Source organism: Papaver somniferum, chromosome 6, assembly GCF_003573695.1.
Source record: "Papaver somniferum cultivar HN1 chromosome 6, ASM357369v1, whole genome shotgun sequence".
Classification (NCBI taxonomy): Eukaryota; Viridiplantae; Streptophyta; class Magnoliopsida; order Ranunculales; family Papaveraceae; genus Papaver; species Papaver somniferum.
This window is the reverse complement of record NC_039363.1, coordinates 137,206,792-137,218,774: the sequence shown is the minus strand read 5'-3', so window position 1 is coordinate 137,218,774 and position 11,983 is coordinate 137,206,792. Positions and strand designations below refer to the sequence as shown.

At 35.7% G+C, this 11,983-nt stretch overlaps 1 protein-coding gene across 1 annotated transcript; it reads left to right on the top strand.

Moving 5' to 3' along the window:
• The first annotated feature begins 8,304 nt into the window (after positions 1–8,304).
• Positions 8,305–11,421, top strand: LOC113289473 (polyadenylate-binding protein RBP47-like). Its single transcript, XM_026538727.1, has 6 exons — positions 8,305–8,774; positions 9,298–9,778; positions 10,309–10,364; positions 10,439–10,569; positions 10,682–10,778; positions 10,910–11,421. The coding sequence occupies exons 1-6, from the start codon at positions 8,463–8,465 to the stop codon at positions 11,063–11,065; spliced, it is 1,233 nt and encodes a 410-aa protein (XP_026394512.1). The 5' UTR covers positions 8,305–8,462; the 3' UTR covers positions 11,066–11,421.
• The last annotated feature ends 562 nt before the right edge of the window (positions 11,422–11,983 follow it).

Genomic DNA, 11,983 nt, shown 5'->3' with positions numbered 1-11,983 from the left:
GTTCCTGTGCACCTTCATTTATCAAAACACGGAATAAAACTCGTAGATATTTCTGTGGGAGACAAATTTATATATCTCAATATACTTTTCTTTGTGAGACAGATTTGTTTATCAAGTCTTCGACTTTGGGTCGTAGCAACTGTTAGTTGTGGGTGAGATCAGCTAAGGGAATCAAGTGCGTATAATCCTGCCGGGTTTCAGAGATGTAAAGAGTGCAACTGTACCTTGATCAGTGTGAGACTGGTTAGGGCTCAACTACATTCCAGTCTGAAGTTCATTGGTAGTAGGATAATGTCTGTAGCGGCTTAATACAGTGTGGTGTTCAAAGATGGACTAGGTCCCGGGGTTTTTCTGCATTTGTGGTTTCCTCGTTAACAAAATTTCTGGTGTCTGTGTTATTTCTTTTCCGCATTATATTTGTTTATATAATTGAAATATCACAGGTTATGTGTTAAATTCAATCAGTTCTTAAATCCATCCTTTAGGTTGTTGATTGAATTGATTGACACTTGGATGTTGGTTTGTGCTACCGTCCAAGTTATTTCTCTTGTTCAATCGGGCTCACAACCTATTTGTTTGATTACGGATTGAATTTAGAAATTGATATATAAACTCTTTGATATACTTTTCTAAAGATTGAGTCTGACAGTCTAGTTGATTCTCTTGAAAGTATATTGGAGTTTGTCCATATAGATTGTTCAGCGAAATATTGGGCGTGGTTGTTAGACCCCCGCTTTTTCAATTGGTATCAGAGCAGGAAAACACTTTTAAGGTCTTATAAGTATGTGTTTGTGGCGATCTAACTCTATGGATAGTGCTACCTTTGATAAGCGCATCACCAGAAACAAAAGTTTTGTTTATATGAAATCTATTAAAGAGAAAGATTCGTCTTTCTCGTTTTTAGATGAACATTGTGTTCTAACTAAACAGGATTGCACTGATAAGTGTTACCCCGATTACCTTTCGAACGAGTCTGGCTCTGTTGAAGAAAGGGAAACAACCAAAGAAAGTGAATTGATTCTAAACCTTGTTAGAATCCAGGCTGATAGAATCAATCGGTTGAAACACAACGTAAATGCTCTTATCGGTATAATAAAAGATCGTGACTCTAAATTAAAAGCTATTAGCGAGGAAAACGCTGAAGTCTGCTTCTCACAAACCTTACTTGAGGTGAAACTCAAAAAGGATGCTTTGAAAATTGAACATCTTTTGAGTAAACTCTCTATTCGAGGATGTTCTAAAGAGTCCACTGTACCAATAGCTTCTGACCCAACGGTAAATTCATTTCCAGAAGCTAAATTGCAACCCCTTCCTATTGGTAAAGATGTGCCTAGTTCTTCCTATAATCAAGGAATCTCCACATCACACGGGAGAAATAAATCTCCTAATGATGTTGTTAAGACTATTCACTCTAATCTCCCCGGTGATCAGAAAGTATGTCTCTTTTATGACTCCAAAGAACATGGTGATCGAAAGAACAAATCTAGGTTGAATGACAATTCTATTGTTCGACTTCAACATACCTTAGATTTAATTCTCAAAGGTGTAACTTACACTCGTATGTCTAAACCAATTGGTTTTAGTACTCACCCTGTGAATTCTTCCAGTAAAGTCAGTTCGATTTGTTCCTCGAATGTTCAATATTATAACAGTCATCTTAACATAAATCGTCCAAGATGATTGCAAGGATCTTCTTCGGTTAAAAAGGGAGATGTTGTTGTTCTTGATGTGAAAAAGGCGCCAGAAGAAGAAATCGAAAATGGAGATATGAAAGACAACCTAAAATTGATAATTGAAGGTTACAAAGAGCTCATCAACAGGCTGTCAAATTCCTCTAATCAAAATTCTTCAGGTAAGAATCCATACTATGAGTCGTATCTTGATGATAGTAAGTTTTACGATAACTTTTCACATCAAAAAGTTTTTCCTCAAAGAATCAGAAGAAAGAGGTTTAACCATGAACAACATTCATTTGATGAGCGCAAATCTCATACTTGTGCTAATTAATCACAAGTTCGAAATCTCACTCACAAAATATCCTGGTTGAGTGAGATATTATCAGGTATACTTGATGGCAAAATTTTCTCTGATTTTCTAGCTATCTTCTTATCGTTCTTAGATGGATTATCATTCACAAAAAAAATTGCATAAGTATTTGTGTTTGGCTTTGTTAAGCATGGTTCAATTTTTTAGAATTTTAATGATGCCAAAAATTATTGTTTTTTTGCTCTAAATTTTTCTCTTATGAGAACATAAAATTTATTGAGCAAAGATTTGTGAGAATATTCATTTAGTAAAATTTTGTTGTGCAAACATTTTCTTTGGTTTGCATTTTTTGTGGCGTTAGTGTTTTCTGCATATGGGTCAAGCTTGTGTTCGTAGGTACCAGTTTTACTTGTCACGAACTGACTTTGGAAACCCTAAAATGTTACCAAAACCGTTTATATACCTTCCCTATTGAGTTGAGATATCTCACTCTAGGTTTTCTATTATCAAGAATGGCTTCTCCTCTCTGTTCCTGGGATTTGCCAGAAGGTTATGTTGATAATGTTATCTACTTTGAGTAAGAAGAAAAATAACCATTATTGAAGCTGACGAACTCAATCCTAGTGCATCATGTTATTATGCATATTCTAATCAAGATGGTGAAAAGGTTGAGATGGTCTCTGCTGAGATGGTTCACGGTTTCATCAATGATCTTGAGAAAACAAAACTGAAGCTCGTTGATTCTATGAAGGATCTTGATGTGTTACGAACTAGGTTGAAAAAGGTAAACTTTGACCTTGTTCTCATGAAGTCACATGTTAAGGATCTTCTCAATGAGGATATCTTCTTCGAATAAACAGTTGATGTTGTCAATCACAAGTTCAAAGGTCTTGAAACCCGCGAAGCTTTTGATCATGAACTCTAATTTTAGCTTGTGACCGGCTTTGTTTTTAGAGTTATTTTTGATTTTGTCTAGGAAACTTCTTATGAGAATTTATTCTTGTGTTTTATGAAGGATGACTAGGGTTTGTAATAGCAATTATTATGAGTACACATAGCTATTACAAACGATTTTCATCCTGCAATGTTTTTAGATTTAATTATTTAAATTCTAAGTTATTTGGAAGATGATTTTGCAGTATTAATATTTATTGGTTTTATATATTGCAATTTTTTATGGAATATGTGTATTTACGTCCGTGAATTATGATTGTCCCATACATGCTCAAAAGTTAATTCTATCGTATGTCTTTATGCAAATATTGATGAAAGATAGAATGAACTTTTGATTGCAAAGATTAAGACTATTATATGTCATTGTGCAAATATTGATGGAAAATAAAATGAATCTTTGAATATTTCGTAGTATTAGTCTTTCCCTGATCCACATCTTTGTGAAAGTATTGTGTTCCTCCGTAAGTTTTCTTATGTTGAGCATGGCCAATTGTATTAATCATTCTCTTTGTGGTTAATTCAATTGAGATTTTTGGATACATATTCATGTTTCATGTGATATGTTAATGTCCAAAGAAATACTTATTTTCTTGCAAAAGTAAGGTCGCTCTTGTTGTTCTTTCGGGAATAACATTTTATGGGGGAGAGTTCTTATTTGAACTTGTGCTTAATTGCCAAATCTTTGTGGGGGGTGCGGATTTGGAATATTGTAGGAGTTTTCTTGTATCTTTATAAACTCCTTGATGAATGCATTTAGTTTCGACTATATGATTGCATCTAAACAAAGTTGATATGTTCTCTTTTGGTCATGAAGTATCTCTATGGAAATTTCATTGGGATCCCACTAGTTTTCGTACCTTTGCCAATTTATATGGACAAGAAGGGAGAGAATTAATGTGTAATTCACACTACAAATACATATGGTTTACAAATCATTATGTAAGGGGGAGTAGTTTTCATAATGAGCTGAAGTATTGACTAAGGGAGAGAGATACATACCACCATAGTATTGTTGTCAAAGTTGTGATACAATTGAACTTTTATGTTGTGTAAAAATACTATGACACTGTATAACAATGATTGAGAGAAATTGTTTTCTCATTGTTATGGTTACGGATCTTCAACAACTATAACGGTGAGTTGAACACGTTCAAAATAACTGGAGTATTTAGAAGTAACGAAGTTTTTCACTAAAATTGACAAAAGGGGAGATTGTTAGAGCACTACTCGGTCGAACTCGCAAGCGTTGCTATCTCAAGCTTGTTTGTCAAGTTTAGTGATCAAAACTATAAGTCTTGATTTCTAGTCTAATAGCTATGTCTCGGACTAGGATAGATTGTGTAGGTGAGCTTTGGACTTCACGGGGTTCATCAATTGAAGACGAATAACTACTAAGGAGATCTTGTGGAACTTCATCAACAAAAGGTATGTGGAGACTGAAACTCATTAATCACTCGGAAAGTCTATTTCTACTCTATCTCCTATTTGAGACAAAAGTCGTATAGCTATATAGTATTCGATTTATACACATTTGATATTTCGAGCTGAGTTTAACTCGCTTACATATTTCTCGAAATATGTGTTGGTAAGATTTCGCTTTAACCAAGTTCATCTTATATTCTTGACGAAAGTCAAAAGATGATCATGTGAAAATACCCTGGTAACATCTTATATGATTTGTGTGAGACAGTCATTTGATGTAGACTCGGAATGTTTCGTATTGATCATTCGATCACTTGAAAATTTCTTTGAAGCTAATAGTTTGTGCGAGACAGCTATTGTCGTCTTATAAGAATGTTTCACTGATTGAAATGGAGTTTAGAAAACATAACCATAATTGGATTATAGACATATTATTCGTACTTGCATATATGTTGATTCAAGACCGGCATAGTATGCATACCCGTATGCGTGCTGGCGAACTCAGTTGAAATCCGGGAACTTTGGTATGCGTACCCATACGTGTACTGATTTCAACTGATGTTTGGATGTGTGACAGTATGCGTACCCGTTTGCGTACTGTCGAACACAATCCAAGTCCGTCTACTTAGGTATGTGTACTCGTTTGCATGCTTGAGTGAGTTATATTCTAAAATCGGTTATGTCATGAACCAATACATTAATGGAATAAGAAATGCAATCTTTTGCAGACCGTGGCTATAATGTTCATGAATCGATTCGAGTGAATTAAACCGATTTTGCTTCAATTGTGTCTTGTATACTTCTATGAGAACATAAAAAATTGAACAACTCTATAACTAGTTTCATTTGAGTCATTTGAACTAGTTGTGGTTAAGATGAATAAGGTTGATACGAAAGTGTTCATATGGCTAACTTCGGTTAACTATTGTTGAGCCAACAAGGTGTACTCGTTTAGGTACGGTTACTCACATCTAAATGAAGGTACATTTCATTTGTGTGTAACAAGCTAAGTTCGATCTAACGGTTGAAAGATATTAGCTTGAGCCCAATCAGGTTTTCATCTAACGATGAATATTGAATGCTTTGTTACCATGGTAACATTGATTGCAAACCCTGATTTGAAAACTATATAAGGAAGAACTCTAGCAACTAGGAAACCTAATCCCCACACCTCTTGTGTGTAACTAGTTGCGACTAGAGTCGATTCTCCTTTAACCTTAGATTTTTACCAAAACCCTGTAGGTTAGCGACTTGAAGACTTCATTGGGATTGTGAAGCCAGACCCAACTATTTTCTCTGTAGTTGTATGTTCTGATGTTACCTTGTTTTATCGTATAAAGTACTATCTTCTCTAAGATTTGATCGAGATTTAATCTCCGATAGGTAAGATAAAAAGAAGTCACAAAATCTTCGTCTCATCGTTTGTGATTCCACAATATCTTGTTTCGTTTCCACACGATTAAGATTATTGTGAGGTGATTGATAATACTAGGTTGTTCTTCGGGAATATAAGCCCGGTTTACCAATTGGTTCATGTGCACCTTGATTTATCAAAAACGGAACAAAACTTATAGGTATTTCTATGGGAGACATATTTATCTATCTCAATAGACTTTTCTGTATGAGACATATTTGTTTATCAAGTCTTCAACTTTGGGTCGTAGAAACTCTTAGTTGTGGGTGAGATAATTTAAGGGAATCAAGTGCGTAGAATCCTGCTGGGGTTCAGAGACGTAAGGAGCACAACTGTACCTTGATCAGTACGAGATTGGTTATGGCTCAACTACATTCCAGTCCGAAGTTTATTCGCAGTATGCTAGTGTCTGTAGCGGCTTAATACAGTGTGGTGTTCAAAGTTGGACTAGGTCCCGGGGTTTTTCGACATTTGCGGTTTCCTCGTTAACAAAATTTCTGGTGTCTATGTTATTTCTTTTCCGCATTATATTTGTTTATATAATTGAAATATCATAGGTTGTGCGTTAAGTTAAACCAGTTCTTGAATCATGCCTTTGGGTTGTTGATTGAATTGATTGACACTTGGATATTGGTTTGTGATACCGTCCAAGTTATTTCTCTTATTCAACCGGGCTCGCAAATTCCTATTTGTTTGATTCCGGATTGAATTGAGATATAAACTCTTTGATATACTTTTCTAAAGATTGAGTCTGACTGTCTAGCTGATTCTCTTGAAAGTGTATTGGAGTTTATCCATACATATTGCTAAGCGAAATATTGGGTGTGGTTGTTAGACCCCCGCTTTTTGAAAGGTGTTGCAGGACTTCAATGGCATACCAGTGTTGAATGCAAAACAGCTTTTCCGCCTGAACTGGGCTTCCTTTAGCATGGGTGACAAGCATTCAAATGCAAGTTCTGACAACACCGTTCATCTCAGTCATAGCACGTGACATCTCGCTATCATCACCAAATCTCATAAACCAAATAACTAAATACATAGGTTATGTTGATGTCGTATTTACGAAGTCCAAAATATAAGCGTTATACTTCGTAAAATAATTCCTTGATACTTTGATCATAAAGCTACGACAAAATCTAATCACCGGAGTATTATAAATACAGCTTTGATGTTATGTTTTCAATACAAAGCGACTTGAAAGATACGTTAGGAATGGAAACAAGATCAAGTCAGTATTACTAACCTCAAGAGGAAGGATGATATCTTCGTTGCAGTCGTTACTTCTTCACTTTCTTCATATCTTCAGAGTATTACTTGTACGTCTCAACATTTCTAGACTTTCTAGTCTAACCTGAACGAAGTTGACTCTAGTAAATAATCAAGCGACTGTAGATGAGTTTTGATACTAAAATATGACAACCAAACTTGACATACCAACGCTTGGTGGGTTCAACTGAGCTATGCTCTAATATTTTGTTATTGGTGATGACTGCATTTCATGAGTTTTGATAAATACAGCTTGTTACTTAACCATGGAAAATGATGGTTTTCTAAGATTTCCTTATAAATGCATTTATAATTCAAAAATCCCACAAAACGTAACCTTCGTAGCTTAGAAGTTATGCTATAATGGATACCCTACTATAGATTATTTGAGGAATACTATCATGGTGAATGATTGTATTCTTTACAAGAAGGCTGCTGAGTCAAACACCCATTTGTCTGTACAATGAGAAGAAACAAGGAAAAATTGAAAAAATTTCGTTTAAAATTTCAAATTAACATGGTTTTTTTGTGAAGATGTTAAAGCAAAGATTTGTGAACAGAGCAGCTGGAAAGGTAATTCAAGAAAATGGAAACCATGAAATATAATTCCTTTTACGATCTGGTGAACTGTTTGATTTGAACGCAATAAAAATATTTTTTCATGACAATTATTGTACTTTTGAGAAGCTCGCGGACGATATGAAGAGATTCCTTTTCATTTGGTCTTATTGACATAATATGCACTACTGTGATTAGTCCGAGGTAACTAATTATATTTAGTTCTAACTGTTATAAATGCTTCGGGCCAATGACTACTTTGTTACCATTTTTTTGTGCTTTTCCTTCTTGATTGCCAATTCTCCGTGGAATTGATGTTTTTTTTCTTGATATAATGTCCTTGAATTCCAGTTTTTTCGTCTTAATATAATGTCCTTGAATTCCAGTTTTTTTCTTGTTAATATACTGTCCAATTTGAGTAAAAAAAAAGAAAAGAATAAGAATAAAAGACTTGAATGGGCTGATATCATAAAGAAAACCCATGAGCTGAATAAAGTGAGGCTTAGACCCAATAGTAGATCGGTTTAGGGTCAGACTTCAGAGGCAGCTTTCACCCTAATATAGAAGTTCTGTCAGTAACGATTTTCCAGGATTCCACAAACAATATCAACCATCGATTCATAATCTAACGGCCATTATCAGGCAAGGGCAATCCTTATTTGCCTCCGTCATCATCCTCTTCTTTTATAAATCTTGTTTCAGAATCCTGCAAAGTCTTTCTTTCTAAAACCTGGTTCTTTAAGGTTACCTGGTTGAGTTACAACTCTAGTTTCTCTTTGTTTTTTTTCTTCTTCTAGGGTTTACTATTAGAATAGTTTCCACAGATCGAAATCTCCCAAAAGAAAAAAAAAAAAAAAAAAGAATGATGCAGCAGCAAGTAACAAACAGTTCTGATCCACAACAGCAGCAGCAACAGCAACAACCACAGCAATGGATACATCCAATGCAATATCCTGGTGGTGCTGCAGCAATGGTGATGCCTCATCATCCTCATCAGATGATACCTCAACATTATCCGCCGCATTTTATGGGGTTTCCTCATCAACAGCAACATCAGCAACAACAACATATTGAAGGATCTTCTTCAGAAGAGAATAAAACAATTTGGGTTGGTGACCTTCATTATTGGATGGATGAGAGTTATCTTCAAGCTTGTTTTGGTCATACTGGAGAGGTTGTTTTTTTCCCCCTAACCCTAACCTTTTTCTTTCATAATTATTTTTTATATTAATTTATAAATTGAATCTGTTTTTATTAACCAAGTTTGATTATTTATTTTCATGGAGCTGAGATCTGTTTACTATATACTTTTTAGATGAAATCTTATCCCTTGGTTTGTTAGTATGGAAATCATATATTTGTAGTTTGATATAATTACTGTGACAGCGATTTTACTTTTAGTAATATGTAAAAGGCAATTGAGGAAAAGTTTATGGTAGCGACTTTAATTACTGCTTATAACTTGGTCTTTAGAGGATTAATTTCAACCCATGTTTTGCCAATCTCAGATGTTTTAGACATTTATTTCCTTGTGAACCCTTAATTATTCTTGTTTATATTTAATGAATCTTTTTTTTTTTTTTTTTGCAAACTAGTTTAGTATCCGAGTATTTGTTCAATTGTAGACAAAGTTTGGTCCTTAACAACTCTTTTGAGGTGGTGGGTTTCTAATGTTTTGGCATTGTGGTGCTCACCAGGTTCTCAATATTAAGGTAATTCGTAATAAGCAGACTTCAATGTCAGAGGGATATGGATTTGTTGAATTCGCTACCCGTGCCATGGCTGAAAAGGTGTTGCAGGAATTCAATGGCATATCAATGTTGAATGCAGAACAGCCCTTCCGCCTGAACTGGGCTTCCTTTAGCATGGGTGACAAGCGTTCAGATGCAGGTTCTGACAAGTCTATATTTGTTGGTGATTTGGCTTCAGATGTTACTGATACAGTATTGCAGGAAACTTTTGCCTCTAGATACACATCTGTAAAAGGAGCAAAAGTTGTTATTGATGCAAATACTGGTCGGTCGAAAGGTTACGGGTTTGTGAGGTTTGGTGATGATAGTGAGATGTCACGTGCTATGACTGAGATGAACGGTGTGTATTGTTCAAGTAGAGCCATGCGCATAGGTCCAGCAACCCCAAGGAAATCAGCTGCTTATCAACAGCAACAGTCTTCACAAGGTATGCAATTTTTATCAAATTAAAAAAATATTTGGGAAGAAAGATCTCTTGGATTATTGAGCATATTACCTACTACCTGAAAGTGTTCGACTGTTGGATGTTTTTGTCTTTCTAATGGATCCTGGACCATGTAGAAGATTAGGTATAACATTCTACTTGGCAGAAGCATTATGCTGATTGTAACTTCGTCTATCTAACAATCATTATGTGAGGATATGAAGTAGGACTATAAAAGTTCAATTTGTCTTCCTCGTTGCAGCAAAAAGGGCCATGTTACTTCTTAACTGACCCCTTCTTACTTTGACTTATATTTCGGACCACTATTGATATCTAAGGATATACCCTTTCATCCGTAAACAGTTCATAACCTCCCCTTGCTATTCAATGTAAAAACATGAATACCCATATTTCATGTGTACATTGTGGCCAACCAGTCAGTGTTGTTTCATTTACACAGATAAGTGGTTAATATTTTGATTCCTGTTTTAATGTCATATGCCATGTTTGTTAATTAGCTTTGCTTTTGATAGGTGGTTATGCTTCAAATGGTGCATCAGCCCATGATGGTGATTCTACTAACACCACGGTGAGATACTCTTCTCTATGTTGGGCTTTCTTAAGGTTTATTTATTCCTCTAATTAACCTGTGATTCATTGTAGATATTTGTTGGGGGGCTTGATTCCACCATCACCGATGATGACCTAAAGCAAACCTTTTCTCAGTATGGTGAGATTACATCTGTTAAGATACCTCTTGGTAAAGGATGTGGATTTGTCCAATTCGCTAACAGGTAATATTCTGACTACTTTTTTGCTTCTATATAGAGTATTGAGACAAGATTGCCCTTTAAATTTATTTTTTAAATCTACATGGCTGTTCTCAATATGAGACTTTTTTTGCAGAAACAATGCCGAGGAAGCATTGGCGAAGTTGCAAGGAACAACCATTGGCAAGCAGACTGTTCGTCTTTCTTGGGGTCGCAATCCAGCAAACAAGCAGGTATAGATTATTATGGTTGCACTTTTACTTATTTATACCTCAATTTTGGGCCAGTCAGCCATATGGGTTTGTTTAAATGATTAATTGTTGCTTGCATGGCCTGAACATTTTCTTAATGTTGATTTGAGCAGAGAGCTGATCCTAGTGGCCAGTGGGGTGCACCAGCATACGGGGCATATCCAGTGTATGACTACGGTTATGGTGGACCTGTTGCTCAGGACCCAATGTATGCCGCTGCAGCATATGGGGCATATCCAGTGTATGGCAACCAACAACAAGTAAGCTGAGGAAACAAATAGAGTAGATAAGAGTGAGTTGTGATTGCGGAAGGTGGTGGTCATTCAACAAGACCACTCCAAGTGGATTTATCTACAAGATGATTAGCTATATTAGCTATAATATCTAGCTTGTTGAGTGTTGTTGGAGCACCTTGAAGGTAATACTCTCATGGTGTCTATAATCGAATTTTGACTCATCTTTGGCCCCTGGGTTATTGTTAGGATTTTATTAAAACCTTATCTGAATTTTAAGAGCTTGGCTGAGAAATATTGTGTCCTTTCTTTTTTGTCTGTGTAGTTTTTATATGTTCGGTTAATAATGCATATAAAGCAGCTGCAGAAAGGCAGCCAGTGTGGTTAGCTGATTGAACCTAGACACCCCATTTGGTTAGTTAAATGTTATTAATATCTGAGTTCACCTAAATTGAGATTTTTACAGAGGAGTACTGGCTTACTTGATCCCTTCATATAAGGCATTCCATACCAAGATAATGTTAGAACCGTAAATAGGGAGAGACTATGGTTCCATGTAAGCATCTGTGATATGTGCTAATCAAACTGTAAGAGCCCTAGGACATGTTAATTTGTGCTCTGCAACTCTGTTGCTCCCGGCACTTTATATATATAGCTTAAGAGCCCTAGGGTAACAGTCCTTTTCATGAATCATTAGTTTAAGAACTCTGTGCCGGCCATATATGTAAGAACCCTCGAGTTTTTTCTTATCACTGTGATATGTGCTAAAAAACTGCCCCGGAACAGGACATATTTCTTGTTCTTGTGGTAATGCTTGTGTGATCTCCCAATGAAAACAAGTCTCCACGAGTTGAGTTGGATACTTGGATTTGAATGAAGATGCAAAGAGACATACTTTTTCATCTCTCTGTTTCTTTAGCATTAAAAGGAAGTTGCTAGGAGTTTACAATGATA

Bases quoted from the DNA above. Each gene is read 5' to 3' on its own strand.
- LOC113289473 (XM_026538727.1), top strand. From the start codon at position 8,463: ATGATGCAGCAGCAAGTAACAAACAGTTCTGATCCACAACAGCAGCAG. The intron at 9,779-10,308 runs GTATGCAATTTT...TGCTTTTGATAG, and splicing joins ACAGCAACAGTCTTCACAAG to GTGGTTATGCTTCAAATGGT. The intron at 10,570-10,681 runs GTAATATTCTGA...CTTTTTTTGCAG, and splicing joins TTTGTCCAATTCGCTAACAG to AAACAATGCCGAGGAAGCAT.